Below are 21,642 nucleotides of genomic sequence, written 5' to 3' on the forward strand. Positions count from 1 at the left end.
GACTTGAAAAACACTTTGTTTCTCAAAATATCAATAGAGGAGTCTTTTGGAAGAGAATTTCAAATAAAGCTCTATGCTCAATTTAATATTATCTAATTCTCTTAATTCACATTATTTTTAAATATTACTAAATACAATGGTTGGTAATTGGATGTTCTTGATTTAAAATTTTACATTTGGCTTATGGTTTTAGGTTAGTTTCTAGAGAAAAATAATAACAATAAATTGATATATAGCAACGTCTGTAAACGATGGAAAATAATAATGATATATCAAATATATAGAAATGAAGAACCTAAATTAAAGTAGTAGAAATAAAACCTACTCATAATTACATGTATAGAAATACCTTTATCAACAATCTTATAGTGATTCCATCTACAAATCTCAATAATATATGACATTAAAAATAAAACCAGATTAATCTAATTCACCACTTTGAATCCCCAATCTACACTTATCTCAAATCATTAAAATAATTTATTTTTTTTAATAATTATCTTTATTTTAAATCAAATATTTATTTATATAAATATTTATATATTTATTTTAATTAGAAATATATATTTTATTTTATATTATTAAATAAATTTCATTAATTTTAAACATTATTTAAAAAAAAAACCACATGTTTTAACACAAACTTTTTATTTTTATATTAATCTTATACTTATTACCTCAGTTTTTAAAAACCACATAAGCCACTTTTTCCAACACCTTTTTTTTTTTATTATATCAATCTTTTACTTATTACCTCATTTTTAAAAAACTATATAAACCACATTTTTTAACACAATTTTTTTATTATATTAATCTTATTCCTATTACCTCCATATTTAACTTTTTATATTAAAAATAAATAAAATATAAATACTGAATTAAACCAAAATCTCATTCACATATATTTATTTATTAATTATATCTCTTTGATTCATATTTATTATATCTTATTTATTCATATTTATTTAATAATTATATAACATTTTAAGTTTTTCACTTCTATTTTATATTATAAATAAGTAAACAAAATATAAATGCCTAATTGAACATAATAATTTGAGTTAACTTATACATAAAGATTGTCAATTCTTACTTGCACAACAAGGTGGCCCAGATCAAACTTAATGGAATAGTCATAAATTCACTCCGTCAAAAAAATCCAGGATCAAACTTAATAGATGGAGCAAATCAAGGCTAGAAGATCACAAACAACTTGACAAATAAAAACTTGTACGGAAAAATTAACATTAAATACCACCTAAAAATAAAATATATTAAAAATCAAAAGGGTGCCAATTTTACATATAATATTTTTTTCATAAATTCCACTCCATTCGATCCTATTAGTGCATAAACAAGTTCTTACGGGTTTTTGCCAAATGCAGTAATAAAGCTCTGTGACATACTGTATTTAACTTTAGAAAGAGTAAATTAATGTGAATAATATGTTTTTAGACTCTACCGACATGCCCGAAATGTTGCACAGAGCTCCGCCTGAAAGCTTTTCACTGTGAAGCAGATTGATACTGCTCTATGATGTTGAGCAAATTAGAAACATATTGAGCCCACGATTCTCTAACCAGATTCTGATTGCTATTGACCTTACTGCAGTTCAGGCGGATTTCTCCGCTTGTCCCCGTTAGAGGACTTATGTTTCCCATGTTGATCATTGAGTTGGAGAAATTGGAGAAAAAATCAGTCTGACTACTGGTGTAGTCATTCACGATAGAAATGGTGCTGGCTCCCGTTGTGTTAAGCAGTTCTTGATCTGACTGGAGCAGTCCCATTTCATTTTGGAGATTTATGTAATAGTTGTTGTCGAAGGTGTTTGGAGTGCCCGGATCAAGTGGTGTTAGGATGCTCCCGTTACCATTCAGTGGGCACGTGCTTTGCAGGGTGGATAGATAAGATGAATTCAGCGTCGGATCCGGATTGCCCGTTCCGCTGAAATTGTAAAGTCTGCTGCTGAACACTGTGCAGCGAGCTTGTCCGATTGTGTGCGCCCCTGAATACAGTAAATACCAAATTTATAGATGCACACAAAGACTTTGAATCTGTGAAATGACTGTAACAAAGGAGAAGGCATTGAATCTATGAAATGAATGTAACACAGGAGGAGGCATTCTTATGTAAATTTATAGATGCACACAAAGACTTTGAATCTGTGAAATGACTGTAACAAAGGAGAAGGCATTGAATCTATGAAATGAATGTAACACAGGAGGAGGTATTTTTATGTAAATTTATTTAAGTTTTCTGTCTAAATCTGTTTTTTCATCTTGTCTTGACTATCATATTGGATGGTTCGAAAGGAGTTGGCAAAAATTCTGTTTTAGGACTTTTACTTAAAATTTAAATCACGTAAGCCTGAATTAAGATTTTTTTTTTTTTTTTTAACTAAAGAAAATGTGCCATGAATTGAACACACTAGTTGTGGGACCAAACCATTAGCCCATAAGGGTTGTAGGGACCAAACCTTCTCACTAAACAATTGAACCACATCTGGAGTTTATTGAATTAGATTAGCCTTACACCAAGGAAAATATCTTATTCACGAGTGAATTTTTTTTAATCTTATTTATTATTATTGTCATTATTTTACATTTTTTTATTATTATTTTATAATAATGGTTATGAAAAGCTTTTATTTTTGTTTTTAAAATTTTTATTTTTATGTGTTTCATGGTTTCCATAGATTGGTGAATTCAGCTAACTCAAACATGGAATATGACCTAGAAGCTAACTAAAACATGGAGCCTAACTGCCAGAGTGTCACAGAGTTTGAACCAATGAATCTCCCCATAACAAAAGTACTAACTAGCGGCCATTTGAACTAACACTTAAGGCTATGAAGAGTATGTGGTATTGTTGAAATACTTGAAATAAAATTAGCTTAGCTATATAAATTAAATGAGTTAAATCTCAATAAACACCCATAAACATCAAGCTATTACAAAACTTTAAAATTAAAAATATACAAAATAACTAAATTATAACTTTATTTTAAATTATTATTAATTATAAGAAAAATATCACAAAAATTAATATATCAGCTAAACATGTATATGTTTATAATAATATGTTACAAGATTCTTACCTCTAGAGATTTTATATTTGTAAATAAAATTTGTTACAGTACTATAGCCCAATGCCTTGGCTTATAAATAACACTTGCTCTAAAAGTCATAACTCATTCATTTCATATGAAACTTGTACATATGATAATTAATCAATTTAATTGGAAGTGTAGAAATGACATAACTATTTTAAAGATAAATTTCAATCTCTAATATGTACCTACTATTAAGAATATTTTAGAATATTTAGTATACGTTAAATCTCTCCATTCACTTAATAATTATTAATATTTAAATTAAAAATTCTAGAAATTATATTTTAAAATAAATAAACATAAAAATTAATTCACAACTAAATTAAAATTAAACTTTAATATAATTTTTTTAGGTTAAAAATGACTAAAAATATAAGAATTTATTAATATCTCTTTCTCGTCTGTCTATGTATTTTTTAATTGAAAAACAAAAATTCTGAAACCCTATACCTACACACCTATACACTGGTAAATCTACTTACAAATAGATTCCAAATACCAAAATTCCAGAGACCAGAATTGATAACAAAACTTACTTTCTTATTACTTGTAGCTTTCTACACGACTACCTATGAAAATAAAATAGAATATGTGTAAAAATCGTCTCCAATAAAATAGAATGGGTAAAAATCGTCTCCATCCGTTCAAAGCAAAATTGGTTGAAACACAAGTTGAGGAATATGTGACAAAGCAACTACATCCGTTAGCGAGAGTCCCACATCCTGAAACTTTGTTGTGATGTTCGAGAGGTTGTCAGTTGGTGCAGGGATGGCCGTGTTTGCAAGAGTTGCGTTGGCAGTGGTGCTGTCCCGTCTTCCCAACTGTATAGTCCACGATGGACCGCCAGACTGCACCATTTGATTGTTATGGTGATCATGTTACACAACTTCTATATATCTTCGCTTTTAGGAGTTTTATGGTGATCATGTTACGCAACTTCTATATATCTTCACTTTTGTTGGATCAGGTGCACAACAAACTTAATTAAACACACAGCAGAAAAATAAACAAGCACATAAGACACAACTTTTAACGTGGTTCACCCAACCAATCTGGGCTACGTCCACCAAACATAGGCATCAGAAGTTTATTAATCAAATTAGGAGATTACATCATGAAATCCTCACACTCTCTTAGCAAATCATCCGAATGACTACCTGTTATATAGCATAGAGAATCTAACAGCCTCATAACTCCCTCACATCAAATATAGGAGGCATTAACTCCCTCCCAACAACCTGGAGCTAATCTAGGAACTGAATCCCTATTGTTGTCATCCTTCAGAGATTTTTGCCTATTTGACTAAAACAGAAAATCTCAACAATCTCCACCTTGACAACAATTCGCCTGATGCCCTGTTATTATTATTTTATCTTTTCTGCAAGCCAAGAGAAGCCAAACACCAGCGTAGCTTCTCCAACAAAACTAGTTTCGTGAACATGTCTGCACAGTTCTCCTTTGTATGCACCTTTTCAAGAGAAACTCCCCTTTCAGTGATAACCTGTCTTACAAAATGATATTTGATTGGAATATGCTTTGACTTACTATGATAGGCCGGATTCTTAGCCAAATGTATTGCACTTTGACTGTCACAAAGTAACCTGATGTTATCCTGTAACCTACCAAACTCACCAAGCAAACCTTTCAACCAAACCGCCTCTTTGCAAGCATGAGAAGCAGCAATGTATTCTGCTTCAGTAGTGGACAAAGCAACAATGTTCTGTAGCTTTGACATCCAGCTTATAGCTCCACCTGCAAGAGTAAAGACGTACCCTGAAGTTGATCTTCTCTTATCCAAATCACCTGCAAAATCGGAATCAACATATCCGCAAACAAATTCACTACTCTTATTGTAAGAAATACAATAACTACTTGTGCCTCTCAAGTACCGAAGCACCCATTTCACTGCTGACCAGTGTTCTTTACCCGGATTTGCAATGTACCTGCTGACAACCCCAACTGCATGAGAAATATCTGGTCGCGTACACACCATCGCATACATCAAACATCCTACTACATTGGCATAAGGAATTCGAAACATATAATCCTTTTCTTCATCTGTATTAGGACATAAACTCGAAGAAAGCTTAAAATGGGAAGCTAAAGGGACTGACACAGGCTTCACATTATTCATACCAAACCTCAAAAGTATTTTCTCAACATACTTCTGTTGTGATAGCCACAGCTTACCATTGCCCCTGTCTCTGAAAATCTCCATGCCCAAAATCTGTCTTGCCGCTCCTAGATCTTTCATATCAAACGTCCTTGCCATCTGAGTCTTCAACCTGTTGATTTCTTCAATGCTTTTGCTTGCTAAAAGCATATCATCAACATATAACACTAAGATAATGAACATGCCATTATTTAACTGCTTAAAGTAAACACAATGATCATATTCACTTCTTACATATTTCTGACTCAACATGAAAGAATCAAACTTCTTATACCACTGCCGAGGCGACTGCTTCAGGCCATATAATGACTTCTTGAGCCTGCAGACAAATTTCGCATTGCGATGCTGAACAAACCCTTCCGGTTGTTCCATATATATTTCCTCATCTAAATCACCATGTAGAAATGCAGTCTTAACATCTAACTGCTGCAACTCCAAATCAAACAAAGCCACTAATGCTAACACAATTCTAATTGAAACAATTTTAACCACTGGTGAAAATATCTCATGAAAGTCTATGCCAGCTTTCTGAGAAAACCCTTTTGCAACCAGCCGAGCTTTGTACCTGTCTTCCGTATCATTCACACCCCATTTCAGCTTGAGCACCCACTTGAATCCCACAGTTTTCTTGCCTTTGGGAAGTTCAACCAGATCCCATGTACCATTCTTACCTAAGGCCATCATTTCTTCCTTCATGGCTGCTTTCCATTTGTCACTATTTGAACCTTCTACAGCTTCCTGATAACACAAAGGTTCATCATCATTAGCGATCAAAGCAACTGAAGTAACATGATCATCATACCTTCTCGGACGGCGTTTAATCCTTGTAGACCTCCTTAAGAATGTTTCTGGTGCTTCCACAATTGGCTGTCTATCAACTGTAGGAATTTCTTCATGATCGCCATCTGAGACCTGTTCATGTCCTCCATCTGAACCCTGTTCATAATCTGATTCTGAAACTTGTTCATGACTAGAATCTGAACTATGGTCGTTATGACTATCATTAGAAATGCTGTCAAACTGAATATGCTGGAAATCAGATACATCATCCTGTTTCAATCTTCTATCTACATCTAATTGTACAAGAGAGGATTCATTAAACTTTACATCTCTGTTGATGATGATTTTGTGGGTAGTAGGATCCCACAATCTATATCCCTTCGTTCCATCACCATACCCAAAAAAGATATACCTTTTAGACTTTGGATCTAATTTAGTTCGCTGATGTTTAGGCACTAGAGCATATGCATCACAACCAAACACTCTGAGTTTAGAATAGTCACAAGGGTGTCCTGTCCATACCTCTTGCGGAACCTTGCAGTCTATTGCTGTTGATGGAGACCGGTTTATCACATAACAAGCGGTTGCCACTGCTTCCGTCCACAACTCCTTCGGCAACCCGGCGTTACTCAGCATACACCTTGCTCTCTCTAGAAGAGTCCTGTTCATGCGTTCAACAACTCCATTCTGCTGAGGAGTATAAACCGTGGTCTTATGTCTTTCGATCCCTGCATCCTTGCAATAGCTGTCAAACTCCTTGGAGGAAAACTCACCACCATTGTCAGTTCTTAAACATTTTATAGTTCTACCAGTGTTGTTTTCTACCAATGCTCTAAACTGCTTGAAAACTGTAAAAACATCAGACTTCTTTTTCAACATGTAGACCCAAACTTTCCGAGAATAGTCATCAATGAATGATACAAAATAAGACGAGCCACCATATGAAGCTGTAGGAGCTGGACCCCACACATCTGAATGGATATAATCAAGTATGCCTTTACTAGTATGTTTGCCTGTTTTAAACTTTTGTTTACTTTGTTTACCAAACAGACAATGTTTACAGAAATCCAATTTTCCATATCTTAGATTAGGAAGTAACTTTTGGTCAGCCAAAATTTTCAATCCTCTTTCACTCATATGCCCCAATCTTTGATGCCATAAGTGAATGGAACTACTATCATGTTCAGACACAGACACATGATCTGACCCAGTTCTACCTTCTAACTGGAATAGAATTCCTACTTTCTTAGCTTTCATAACTAGTAAGATGCCTTTGTAAATTTTCATTACTCCACCTTGAATTACAGTTTTATATCCATTTGAATCAAGTGCTCCTAATGAAATCAAATTTTTCCTTAAATCTGGTACATGCCTCACATCAGTTAATATTTTTGTTGTCCCATCAAACATTTGCAGTTGTATGCTCCCAATTCCCACAATATTACATGTTACATCATTACCCATGTACACAACACCATCATCAATTGATCTATATGTTTTAAACCAATCTCTATGTATACACATGTGGTTAGATGCCCCAGAATCTAACAACCAATGTTGATCATGTTTTGAAACATTAACTGACAATACTTCATCACTCATACCTGAACCAGATACTGAACCTGTATCTGTGGTGTTGGCTTCCTTCTTTTCTGTCGAAGAGCCTTCTTTAGCAGCCTGCTTTCGCTTCCAACAATCCTTTTTCAGATGTCCAGCCTTGCCACAATGCCAGCACTTCACCTTGGGCTTCTTTCCTTTGGACTTTGAACGAGAGTCGCTATGCTTTCCCCCGGAGTGTCTCTCTCGTGAGCGACCTCTGGCCATCATTACCTCTGATGTAGAGGTGTCTGCATTCGACCTCTTCCTCGTCTCCTCAGCCAACAAGGCTCCAACAACATCATCAAACTCAAGAATTTCTGATGTACTAAAACTTATGGAAGTGACAAAGTGATCCCAGGATTCAGGCAAAGAACATAATAGAGTTATTGCCTTATCCTCTGAATCAAATTTCACATCTAGACTGTTTAATTGCACCAACAAGGTATTAAAAACATTCAGGTGATCAACAATTGAGGTACCTTCTTTCATCCGCAAACTGTAAAGCTTCCGCTTCAGGAGAATCCGATTTGTCAAAGATTTTGTCATATAGAGCTTCTCAAGCTTCGACCACAAGCCTGCGGTGGTTTTTTCTGACACAATGTTGAACAGAACATCGTCCGCCAGACATAACCGAATTGCGCTCAGAGCTCTATCGTCCATCTCATCCCATTCATCCTCCATCATGGAAGGAGGCCTTTTATTTTTCCCCAACAGTGCTTTTGCCACACCTTGTTGAACCAGCAGATCGTGCATCTTCACCTTCCAGATCTCGAAATTATTTTTCCCATTAAATTTCTCAATTTCAAACCGGGCACTTTGAGTTTTCGCCATCTGCATCAACAAAAAAAATACAATAATCTCCAATATCCAACCAGCAATAAAAAAAAAAATTGCCTTTGCCTTTGATTTTACACAAAAAATCTGCCTATGCCTTTGATTTTACACAACAAAAAAACTGCCTTATTACAGTATATAAAGACCTCCGGCAAAAAACAATTTTTTTTTTGTTTTATCAACTTTTGTTTCAAGTATTTTGATGGATGTCCATTTAATCCTCCATTTAACACGCGTTCACCCACTTTAACTTACTCCACCATTTACACTTTCCATTACCTTAGCATGGTATATATCACATGCGTTTCCACTTTAACTTTTTACACATATACATGTAAAGCACAACGCATACCAAAAAAACATATATATCCACGCTGTTATGTTCTTGGTGTATATTTGCACCGCTGTTTATATGTTCCAATGTGATAATATATATCATACCAATGGTTGGTAAAACAGGAAAAAGCCACGCCGTTTTTTTTCAATTATATTCACGCTGTGGTAAAAAGACCAGAGGCACAACAAACAACAAAATCATCGAGAGCTGCTCATTGGGATATAATTTCCATACAACAAAATCAAAAATTGTGAATTGGGATCTCAGGGTAAAGAAATCGATGGACGGCCTAACACCACAAAAAAACAGCCACACGCAACTCCTTCGTTGACGGAGTATGATGCTAATCCTTACCTTCCAGCAAACAACCCGTCTGGAATTATTCAAATGGGCTTGGCAGAAAACGAGGTAGATATCATACATATCTATTCATGTGCTATCATTTTTCATACACATTTCCGCTGGAAAACAATTTATTTGGTGCATGTTCTATCATTTTTCTCACATTTGCGTTTGCGTTTTTCTGAGATTTTAAATAAACACCAGCACGCACACTAATACGCAGCTATTTAATACGCACCAGAATTTTAAATACCACGCACCAGCAATTTAAATACCAGGTATCAGCGCTCCGTTGAACACAAGTCCGCGCTCCAGCAATATGCAACTCCACGCGCGCTGCCAGCAAACGATCCAGGCTATCCTCTCTGCACCAGCACCTCCAACATGCTCTGATACCAATTGTTGGATCAGGTGCACAGCAAACTTAATTAAACACACAGCAGAAAAATAAACAAGCACATAAGACACAGCTTTTAACGTGGTTCACCCAACCAATCTGGGCTACGTCCACCAAACATAGGCATCAGAAGTTTATTAATCAAATTAGGAGATTACATCATGAAATCCTCACACTCTCTTAGCAAATCATCCGAATGACTGCCTGTTATATAGCATAGAGAATCTAACAGCCTCATAACTCCCTCACATCAAATATAGGAGGCATTAACTCCCTCCCAACAACCTGGAGCTAATCTAGGAACTGAATCCCTATTGTTGTCATCCTTCAGAGATTTTTGCCTATTTGACTAAAACAGAAAATCTCAACAACTTTTAGGAGTTTTAGTGTTTTAAGCAGTGAAATCTAATTCAGAAAATCAGAGATATCAGAAAGTAAAACACTAACTCAAATAAAATCAAATAAATAACTGTAATCTCTATACAGACCAATACGACTGACTGCTCTGCAGCAATGGCACAAGAAACCGTTGCGGTGCATGCACTCTCTAGTGCAGACTTGATGTTGTCCACAACATCAAAGCCTCTGAGGGAATTGTTGTTGGGAACTGCTGTCTTTTCCCCTGTAAAATTGGCCGTGTCATCTAAAAGAACAGATCCATCACAGCCCTTGAAATCAATGAGAGAATGAAGTATTAGTATTAGAAATCCGCTGGGTACAAATCTACTGAATAAAGAGACATATTGCTACTTACATTAACGAAGCAGTCGTGAAAATGCATACGAAGGAGAGAGGCCGCAATCCTTGAATCGTTTTGCAGAGCTTGCTGGATGACCTGCCCCACTATATTGGTAACGTTGGGGCATGTACTCTGGTAAAAGGTAAGGCTCAGCTGAGCACTGGTGCATTGAAGGAATGCAAATGCAAATGCAATCCATGTAATATGAGTTGAACACCATCCTGTCAGGCCAGGAGTAACTCCAGTTTGGCAGAAAACTCAGAAAAACTGATTCATTTTATTACATTAGGTAGCTATTGTTATATACAAGAATGTGACTGCTCAATTCATCTTCTGATGACTGTTAACATTCCAGGTTCACCCAACCGCAGAGGATTAGGTGTCAACATTCCCCCCCTTAATCTGAAGGGATGTTGGTGAGTCCAAGCATCATTCTGAATCTTTCAAGCTTTTCTTTTCCAAGTGCTTTGGTGAAGATGTCTGCAATTTGCTCATTTGTGGAACAATGACGGAGATGGATTGTTTTGGCCTCAACATGATGTCGGATCAGATGATATTTAGTATTGATGTGCTTTGTACGATCATGGAACTTTGGATTCTTGGCCAACTTTATTGCTAACGTGTTATCAATCATGAGTGTAGTTGATTGTACTTGTTTTACCTGCAAATCTTCAAGAATTTTCTTGAGCCACACAATTTCTTTCGTTGCTTCAGCTGCTGCCACGTATTCTGCTTCTTTTGTGGAATCTATTGGAACTGATTGTTTGTGTGATCTCCAAGAGACAGCTCCTGATCCAAGACTCATAGCATATCATGAAGTAGATACCCCAGTTTCTTTGTCTCCATTGAAGTCTAAATCAGAGTATCCAATCAAGTTGAAGTCGTCCACCTGTGTATACTTGATTCCAAGGTCTTGAGTTCCCTTCAAGTACCTTAGAACTCTTTTTGCAGCAGACCAATGTCCCTCACAAGGCTTTTGCATAAACCTGGAGATGATTCCAACAGCAAATGAAATGTCTGGTCTGGTAGTAGTGAGGTAGATGAGACTTCCTACAAGTTGTATATACTTTGTTGCATCCTCAAATTCCTTTCCTTCAATAGATGTGAGCTTTAAGTTTTCTTCCATTGGAGTAGAAAGAGGATTGCACTCTGTCATGCCAAATCTGTTTAACAAATCTCCAATGTATTTCTTTTGAGAAAGAAATATGGATTTTGGATGTTGGGTTACTTCAATGCCAAGATAGTAATGAACATAGCCCAAATCAGTCATTTCAAAACTTTTTCCCAATTCCTTCTTTATGGATGCAATGTAGCTTTCATTGTTCCCTGTCATTAAAAGATCATCTACATATACCACAAGATATACAACTGTTTTGCCAACTTTCTTGACAAATAAAGTTGCATCATCAACATCAAAATGATTGAAGTTGAGTTTCAGAAGATGCTCAGTTAGTTTTTCATACCAGGCTCGCAGTGCTTGTTTGAGGCCATACAAGGACTTCACAAGTTTGCATACTTTTTTTTCATGTCCTTTCACAGCAAATCCTTCAGGCTGGGACATAAAAACATTCTCTTTTAGATCTCCATTCAGGAATGCAGTTTTTACATCCATTTGATGGACTTTCCAACTGTTCTGAGCTGCTAGTGCAAAGAGTGTCCGGATGGTGGCCCATTTTGCTGTGGGGGCAAAATTTTCCTCATAATCGACCCCTTCCTTCTATGCAAAACCTTTTGCCACAAGCCTAGCTTTGTGCTTGTCAAGTGAGCCATCAGCTTTGTATTTGTTCTTGTAGACCCACTTGCAGCCAATTGGTTTGGTTCCAAATGGAGGATCAACCAGCTTCCAAGTGCCATTCTTTATGAGGGCATCATACTCCTTTTTCATCACTTCTTTCCATTCATCATGAGAAGCAGCTTCTTTGAAGGAAGTTGGTTCAAAATCTGTAGACAAATTCAATTCACAATCATAAGTAACATCCATATCAACAGGCGAATTAGAGTCATCTACATCACCTCCATCTTGTCGGTTTGAATTTCTGGTTCCTGTTTTTCCAATTTCATCAGGATGAACACTTTCAAGTGTCTTTGTCAGCCACTTTGGGGGACCTTTCTGAGATGGTCCAGGCTGCTCTGTTGATTGAGTTGGGATTGAATCAAGATTGAGTCTCCCAATTCTATCAATTACATCACTTAAAGCATCATCCGTTGTTGGAGTTTCATGCAGAGGAGATCGTTCTTCAGAAGAAGATTCCACATGTTGTTGTAGTATAGGAATCCCCCCTTCAAGATGTGGAATCTGATTATCAAATTCTTGAAATGATTTCGTTTTTGTGAATCTATCCAAGCAATCAAGTTGCCTCTCAACAACATTGTCAGATTTGGATGATTCAAGAAAAATGACATCTCTAGATACAACAAACTTTTTATTTACTTCATCATAGAGGCGGTATGCTTTAGAGGTGTTTGAATACCCCAGGAAGATACACTTATGACTTCTAGCACCAAGTTTGTTTCTATGTACCTTTGGTATCAAAGCATAACAAGTGGAACCAAAGATCTTGAGATGTTTTACCGAAGGAACATGTCCATACCACAATTCATAAGGAGTCTTGTTTCTTATAGCATTAGATGGACATCTATTCTTTATATATGCAGCACATAGAACAGCATCAGCCCAAAACATTATCTTTACATTTTTGAAGAAAAGCATGGATCGTACCATATTCAAGATTGTTCTATTCATTCTTTCAGCTACACCATTCTGTTGGGGATTATAAGGCACAGTTGTTTGATGTTTGATCCCATGTTGGCGAAGATAGTTTTCAAATTCATTTGATGTATATTCTTTTCCATTATCAGTGCGAATAGACCCAATATGAGATTGTGTATCATTTTCAATCCATTTATGAAAATTCTTGAATGTTTGAAAAGCATCAGATTTGTTCTTCAATAAATAAACCCAACACATTCCGGTGTAATCATCAATAAATTTCATGATATATTTATTTCCATTTGCAGAAGGAACAGGCATTGGACCACATAAATCTGAATGAATGAGTTCAAGCTTCCTATGTGCTCTTGAATGTGAATCATGAAAAGATTGTTTGATATGCTTTCCTAGAATGCAAGCATCACATTGCTTATGTTTCCTAGGAATTGTAGGCAAACCAGCAACACCATTTTTCTTCAATAAGCGGAGACTGTCATAGTTTAAATGTCCAAATCTAGCATGCCATAATAAACTTGATGGAAGTGTACCTTCTTCATGATGACAAATATATGAGAAATGTTGTGCATGAGCAGAGGTTCCTTGCAGTTTGAGAAGCCTTTCTTCTTCTATTCCCCTCATGACAAATGAGTGGTCAGATGCTTTTCTTACCTCAAGCTTGCCATCAAACATATGAATGGAGTGACCTTGCTAGCGGATGTGGACCAAGGACAGCAAGTTTCTCTTGAGCTATGGGAGATATAGAACATGATCCAGAAGAAAGTCTGGAAGACCAGGCAGTTTAAGCCTGATTGTGCCAAGCCCTGATGGCTTGATTTTTGACTGATCTGCAAAGTATACTGCTCCATCAACATTGTCAGTGAAATCTTCAAAAAAATCTTTTTTATGAGTCATATGACAGGTTGCTCCTGAATCAAGCAACCAATCATTTTTCGAAGAAGTAAGTGAAGAATTAAACAAATCTTCATTTACTCCAATGTTACATTGTGCCTCAATATAGTGAGCGGATTCAGGTGATTTACCTTTGTTTGTATCATCAGTTTTACCTTTCTGCTGGTTTCTTTTCTGCTCAATTTTGTCCCATGGTAGCTTGCATGTAGAAGCATCATGCGATCCATTTCGTTTGCAGCGAATGCAATGTAAGTCTGCCTTTTCTCCTTGAGAATGTCTGCCCCCCCTTCCTCTGAAGTATCTTCCTCTTCCTCTTCGTCCACCTCTTCCTCTTCTAGAATCTTGAGCAGGATGCTTTTCGTTATGAGCAAGGCACACAGTCTCTTCAGAAGATTCAGGAACTGTCTTCTTTCCAAAGGCTTTCTCTCTTTCAGCAAACTTTTTCACAAGAGAGTCAAAGGTTATATCTTTAAGATTTCCATTTGCTTGTAAAGACTCAAGATAATTGGAGTAGGTAGGATAGAGTGCCTTGAGAAAAGCAATAAGAGGGATATCCAACTCAACCTTAGTGGATTTAATATCATGCATTATAGAATTTACTTCAGATGCAAGAGCAAGAGGATCATTATTTTTCAGTTCAAGAGTGAAGAGTTTAATCATGAGCTGAACAACTTCAAGTGCAGAATGTGAGTCATAGAGTTCTTTCAGCTTTTGTAAAGCTTCAAAGGCAGTTGAATATGATGAAATATGGCGACTCACCTCTTCATTTACAGATGCTGTGATTAATGCATAGGCTTTGTTGTTCTTGTTTTCCCAAATGACGAGCTCTTTGTCTAATGTAGGCTGCACTGGGTCATTGTCTCCTTCTCCGACACACACTCCCTTCCACAACTCATTGAAGATGAGGGTATGTTTTATCATCCGGGACCATTCAAGATAGTTCTCCTTGCCAGTGAGAACTATTCCTACCATAGAGATGATTGAATGCATTCTGTAAAAATACTTCTGTTGATATACAGTGAAATTGTACTCAAAAGGGCAAAAAAAAAATTCAAACACTTTTATGTATTGTTTCTTCAAATCCCTCCAAGGATCCTCATATAATATATCCACCATATTCCATATCTACAAACTATTCAAAAAGCGTCCAAAAATTTACTCAAGCAAGATGGTCATATATATATATATATATATATATATATATATATATATATATATATATATATATATATATATATATGCTGGTCAATCATCAGGCGTCCAAAACTCAAACGCTGGTCAACATCATTCAAGCCACAGTTCAATGGGACAGCGCATTCAAAACATATATAAACCACGCATTAATTCAGCACCGCTTTAATATAAGCCACAGCAACAGGCATTAATTCAGCACCGCTATCTCAAATAAAAAGAACACCGCATATAGCTATTCAGGTCTTTGTCAGCACCATTATCTCAAAAAAAAAGGAGCACTGCATGACAGCCTCAACTCCAAAAGATCTATCAAAAAATTTTGCAATTAAAGCTATAGGATTGAATTTGGTAAATAACGCACGTCTGGACAACTTTTCACACGCATATATATGAACTGTTATATATGGGACGCATTTTAGGATAGTCCGTACCATTGAGAAAATTCATGTTAAAAAGTATCTCCCGCCAGCTTTAAGCGTATTGCTTAACCAATCCAATCCTTCAAAACATGCCTTCACCATTTATTGCTGAAGTCTTGAATATAACCCATTGCCGACTTTGATCTTGTGCAATTCGAGAGCCTTAGTTACTGTAGCATTGTTGACAGAGACCACCACGCTTCGAACCAGGGTGAAAAGAACCACGGGTATGCAAGAGCAGATGACTACAGAAATGGATGAGGCAACCCCTGAAGCAATAGCATTAATGCCGCTTAGAATTGAACAAATTCCTCAATCGTTGTTCGGCGTTCAAGACGCAGCGACGGCAGCCAAAATTGATGAGAATGCCAATGGAATCGAACAAAGTAGTAGGTCCGATGTCGATCATCCAAACAACACAACACCTCAACACAATGTCTCAACAAATGTCTCAACACAGAATACGACCCCTTCAGCACAGCATGCAGTGACACCCTTCAACAGATGTATTCAGGAATGAACGAGATTTGCAGAGTTTCGACAGAGATTTTAGCATAGAAGCGAAATGAGCTCGGACAGGCCATCATCAGGACAGAAGGGAATATGGCAGTGGCAAATCATTTCAGGACAGAGGCAGAGGAGCGCTCAGTGGACATAATGACAGAGGCGTTTGAGGATAGAGCTCAAGCCAGCGTACAACCCACAGTAGCAAAACTGAAGGGAGTTACGACTATTTTTAGAACTGGCTCTGATACCATGTCAGGCCAGGAGTAACTCCAGTTTGGCAGAAAACTCAGAAAAACTGATTCATTTTATTACACTAGGTAGCTATTGTTATATACAAGAATGTGACTGCTCAGTTCATCTTCTGATGACTGTTCACATTCCAAGTTCACCCAACCGCAGAGGATTAGGTGTCAACACATCCAAAAGCCATGATGATTCATTTCACTCGAAATGACATGACACTATCCTTGAAACATTGTGTAGAGTTTACTGTATAATATACCTCACAAGACTGCTAACAATGGGCTACGTATTCTGCTAAAAAGTCAAGTGATCACCTGTGCGCTGGCACATCCAGTCAATGCAAATCCAATCCAGAAACTATGCGATGGAAAGAATCAATGTAATCCACGCGATAGTTCAGAACAAACTAATAACTAACTTAATCTAGGGGGTGTAATTGTAAGACCCACCACTGTGAAAATATGTTGCCTCATAATTAGAAAACCATGTTAGTACCTTTTCACATTGAAAAAGTATTTTATTAAATGAGAATAAAACAATATGTAAAATGAATAAACTAATTATTGACTTTTGACTTATAACATGGTGTCTGATATTTAATCCCAAATCAATTAACATAACTCATTGAGATGAGACAATTAATGATCCATCGGGTGATTTATGGGTGAAAATAATGCCTTCCCTCACACGAAACCCGGTACTCAGCCACTGACTTGTAAACTTAGGGTTGAAATAGTGCCTTCCCTCACACGAAACCCGGTACTCAGCCGGTGACTTTTAACTTTATGGGTGAAAGTAGTGCTTTCCCTCACGCGAAACCCGGTACTCAGCCGACGACTTTTAACTTGAGATCAATCGCGATATTTTATATCTATCCGACAAGGAGCCACGGCTGACCGTCGGCCTAGAATTTTCAAAATATTTAACTATATATATATATATATATATATATATATATATATATATATATATATATATATATATATATATATAACCATTTCTGAGAGAAGATTCCTCTCACAATGAATCCCACTGGTTGGTTCGCAACGCTTCGACAAAAGCATCCCGATGTGATTTTCGCCGAAAAATCTTCTCTCAAACTTGATATAGATCACAGAAGCCTAAATTCAATATATATAACTTTATCCTTGATAAAATATCATCTTAATATTATTTATGCAATACTTGATAATTGATATTCCAAATTTTTTTTAATAACACATTTGATCATCTGTGCAGATTATAAAGTATAACCATTATCTAACACCTTTGTTTAATCCTACCCCCAGGACTTACTCCGAGAGTTATCTATTTTAAAAGAAAAATAATAAAAATATAAACACAAAATAACATAGTTGTTGAATTGAAACGTGAAACTCAGAGATTGTGTTGGCCGTTTTTCTTAAATCTAGTATTTAATTTATCATCCACTTCAAAATGGCACTGCAACCTTGTCTTACCTTTCAACAGGGTTGTTCTCGATAAAAGACATGGCAGCGCTGACACTTTTTCAGGTTCTCCGCTGATTGATTTCAATAGTGGTTTACTAAGGAATTGGTCGGACAGTTAAAAGTAGTTGGAATTAGGCAAAAAAAAAATTCAAAAAATCTTGTAGAGGCAGTGTTTGAATCATGTTTTTGATGGTGGAAATAGATTCAGCACCATCAAAAATGTCAAGGGCACTTAAAATTTTGAAGTTTAACAACTATAACTAAAATCTAGAAAAATCCTTGCAAGATTTTCTCTAAATATAACCAAAAATTTCCATAATTTTTTGGGCAATTCCTCCAGCTCGTTAGACTACGACATTTCAATTACAGAATCGGCTTCTTCCAACAAGGCCTGTAATTGCACAAGGAATATCACTCGCTTCACTTCCAAATCCAGATTATCTCTCCCCTTTGAGTCTACACATAAAAAGGGCCATTCAAGAAAATAGATGTCGTCCACTTCCTATCAGCGGAAGCATTGTCATATCTCATAGTTTATTTGTAGATGATATTCTTCTATTGGTGATGCTTTACAAAGCATCATGGATATGCTTACATGGAATCCTGGAGCGGTTTTAAAAGGCTACCAGAATGTGTGTTAATGAGGGAAAATCGTCCTTTCATGTTGAGAGTATTCACGGGGATCTTGTTTCCTTCCTTACTCAACTTTTCAACATTAAAGCTTTTCCTATCAAGCATGGACTGAAATACCTTGGTTTCAATCTGAAATCTGTTAGATATTCCGTTGTTGATTGGTCATGGATTTCTGATCGATTTTATAAGAAAATCGCGGGATGGGAATACAAATGCTTGTTAATAGGGGGTCGTGCAATATTGACCCAAGCCATGCTGGTTCAAATTATGGTCTACTGGGCACATTTTTTTCATTCCTGCATCCATTATCAACAGTCTTAACAGAATGACTGCTAACTTCATTTGGGGAGGTCGCAAAGAATAGAATAAATATCATCTATCAAAGCTAGCGATGTTGGCTCGCCCAAAAAATATGGGGGGATAGGGCATCATGGACTTAAACTTGTTCTGTAAAGCACTTCTTTGTAAATCCATGTGGAAGGTTGTAATGGGGGACTCACTTTGGAGCAATGCCATCAGGTCTAAGTATATGGATAAGAAAGACATCACTTATTGGTATAGACATGGAACCATTGGGTCCTCTCACGACTCTGCTATTTGGAGAAGTTTTCACAAAATTGAATACTTCTTCCTCCAAAATTTGATTTGGAAATTTCAGTCGGGGAAAAAAATTATTATTGATCTGGACGCCATTGCTAGTGGGGAAGGGCCTATTCTCATTTCTCATTAGTTACTAGAGACTTTGCACAGTAGGGGCATTCTTTTCTAGGACAAGACCATACGCAAATGGGAAGGTGCAATTCCTATATGGAAATCAGCATGTGAATTGGGTTTAAATGATGCTCTGGGACTTCAATGGAATTTGATTACATCAGCTATGAGGGATAGAGGTATCTTTCGTTTAGCGGATGAGGAATTCCTGATATGGAAGGGGCTTGGTGGCAGATCTTCTGTAAATGTTAAGCACATCTACCAAATTCTTCTTCTTACTGAATCTGAACAAATGTCTCACATATTCCCTCTCTCATTATGGAAAACTGGTTGCCCCCTTAAGATCATTTTATTTGCTTGGTTGGTCTTTCATAACAAGAATCTTACATGGGAAAATCTTCAAAAGAGGAATTGGAGTGGGCCCGCAATATGTCCCCTTTGCAGATCTGACATAGAGAACAATCTCCATATTTTTCTTCTTTGTCCCCAATCTCAGAAGATATGGCATTAATTGGCTGCCCACTTCGGCCTCAACAGAATCTCTTTCCCCTCAATTGCAGAAGCTTTTAAAAGGTGGGGCGACATGAATATTGACTGGAGGCCCCTCCCTTCGCTGACTTTATGGGCCATATGGAAATGGCAGAATGTGGCTATATTTTCGTCAAAAATGGAAAATTATTTTTCTATTTTTGAATCTATCCTCTATGTGCACAATCCACTCAGTGTTCCAAACATATCCGGATCAGAAGTGGGAGGAAGAATCTATAAAAGGGTCCTATGGGTTATCCACGTGCCTATTTTTATGGGGCGACACAACAGGGAATTTGTGCTTGCAGTGTTTATATCACCATAAAACTTGTAATGAATTACACAGTAGTGATAGAAGGTGCTTCCTTGACTAGTTCTTGCTAGACAGGAGCCCAGAGAGTTGTACAGACTTCGGAGGCACTGTATAAACAACCTTGTAACATGTAGAGCATAAACTACCAAAAAAAATTAAGTAAAATGTTGAGAAATAGTATAAAACAAATCAGACATAGATAGGTAAATAAACAAGTATTTGATGAATCAATGGCCGATTTTTATTGAAATGAGACAAAGTACAGCCAAAATTCTAAAATTCAATCCTTTGTGTATACTTTTGACTAACCCAATCATAGACTATTGCAACGTAAATCTATCATATATAATAATTCGAGCAAGAAACAAGAGTAGCAGAAAAATGAAATCCTTCAAGTGAGTAAGATGCGGGCAACTTGTTTTTCCACAAATAACTAGTTGTTAGCACTGGCAATAGATTAGCTTGACCTTCAAACAACAACAAAAATAATCAGAAAGACACAATATACCTAAATAATAATTAGTAATTTCAAAGGAGTCACCTAGTTTGTTGCCTGTAGATGGTATAGATTTGTTGTCACCATCAGGATTAGCTTCAAAGTTTGTGAGAAACTATAAAAAATAGTGGCCAGAAGTTATAGCATACCTCTCCCTCAATAGTTTTCCTTTTGCCTTCATAGATTTATCCTCTTTAGGCTTAAAATGATTATTTTCTTTAGTTTTTCTAATCAAAGTTTATTAGATAAATAAGAGGAGAAAATTTTAAAGGTTGTTAAAATAATTAAATTAAGACTAGACTCTAATAGGAGGGACCCTCTATAATCCATTCGATCAAGTTTCCTCTTTATTTTATCATAAATAGTCATTATGTGTCATTTATTTGTTGACCTTTCCCATTTCAAATCAAATTGTTGGTTGTAACATATAACACAAATAAGAATTAACCATCACAAATAAACAACCATTGCATATAATTCATCATTAAAGTAAACATCACATAAACTAAAAAAATTTGACTCCTTGTACCTCCATGCTCCTTGCTACTCCATAAAACTCGTATCCAAGTGGTACCACAAAATATAAAGCGTAATATGCACATAAATATAGCCATTCTCCTCAAATTGATACTTTTTCAAAATGATAAGCATAGTATTTGGCAATTAGTTCAAACGAATAACTTCACCTCATAAACATATTAACACAACTGCAAGCTAAGTAAGGTAATTTGTATTGTAGCATACGTGATGTGCATAAAAAGAACCCTGATCATTTCCTTTGCCCATGAGAAGGAGATGATTATGCTTATTGCTCCTCTTTTTGTGGGTGTGAAGTGATTGAGTGAGATGGTGTGTGAGAAGAAGCATAGGGTGAGGCTTATGTGTTTTGTTATTGTTCACAAGTAACTAGGATGGGAATGATTGGGCATTTTGATGGCTGAGCAATAGGACCAACCATTATTACAAGTTGGTTAGAATTCTGATGTGAAAAAGGAGTATGATGAGTAGTAGGGGTGTTATAGGAGGAGTGTGAGCTATTCGTGAGGCATCATATTGTAAGTGTGATATGTGGGAGTGGTGAGGGGGATTAGGTGGTGAAACAATGGGCCAACCATGTATAGATTGCACAAGTTGTGCAGAAATCGTTGTTCCCCAACCATCATTATTTGGGTTAACAATAAGGGCATAAACATGTGGGGGAACAAGAACACCTAT

The 21,642-nt window shown here is 36.4% G+C and overlaps 1 protein-coding gene across 1 annotated transcript; it reads right to left on the reverse strand.

Moving 5' to 3' along the window:
• Positions 1–1,443: 1,443 nt before the first annotated feature.
• Positions 1,444–15,676, reverse strand: LOC149151181 (peroxidase A2-like). Its single transcript, XM_089443083.1, has 5 exons — positions 15,673–15,676; positions 10,329–10,534; positions 10,063–10,242; positions 3,781–3,960; positions 1,444–2,018 (listed from the first exon to the last, which is right to left on the reverse strand). Exons 1-5 carry the CDS (start codon positions 15,674–15,676, stop codon positions 1,506–1,508), a joined length of 1,083 nt encoding a protein of 360 aa, XP_089299209.1. The 3' UTR covers positions 1,444–1,505.
• Positions 15,677–21,642: the final 5,966 nt, after the last annotated feature.

Source organism: Pinus tabuliformis, chromosome 9, assembly GCF_031772625.1.
Source record: "Pinus tabuliformis cultivar Carrire ecotype Pingquan chromosome 9, CPIR1, whole genome shotgun sequence".
Lineage (NCBI taxonomy): Eukaryota > Viridiplantae > Streptophyta > Pinopsida > Pinales > Pinaceae > Pinus > Pinus tabuliformis.

Coding starts and splice junctions, on each gene's coding strand:
- LOC149151181 (XM_089443083.1), bottom strand. Junction 10,243..10,328: donor TTCACGACTGCTTCGTTAAT/GTAAGTAGCAAT, acceptor ATTGATTTCAAG/GGCTGTGATGGATCTGTTCT. Junction 2,019..3,780: donor TGTCACATATTCCTCAACTT/GTGTTTCAACCA, acceptor TAAATTTGGTAT/TTACTGTATTCAGGGGCGCA.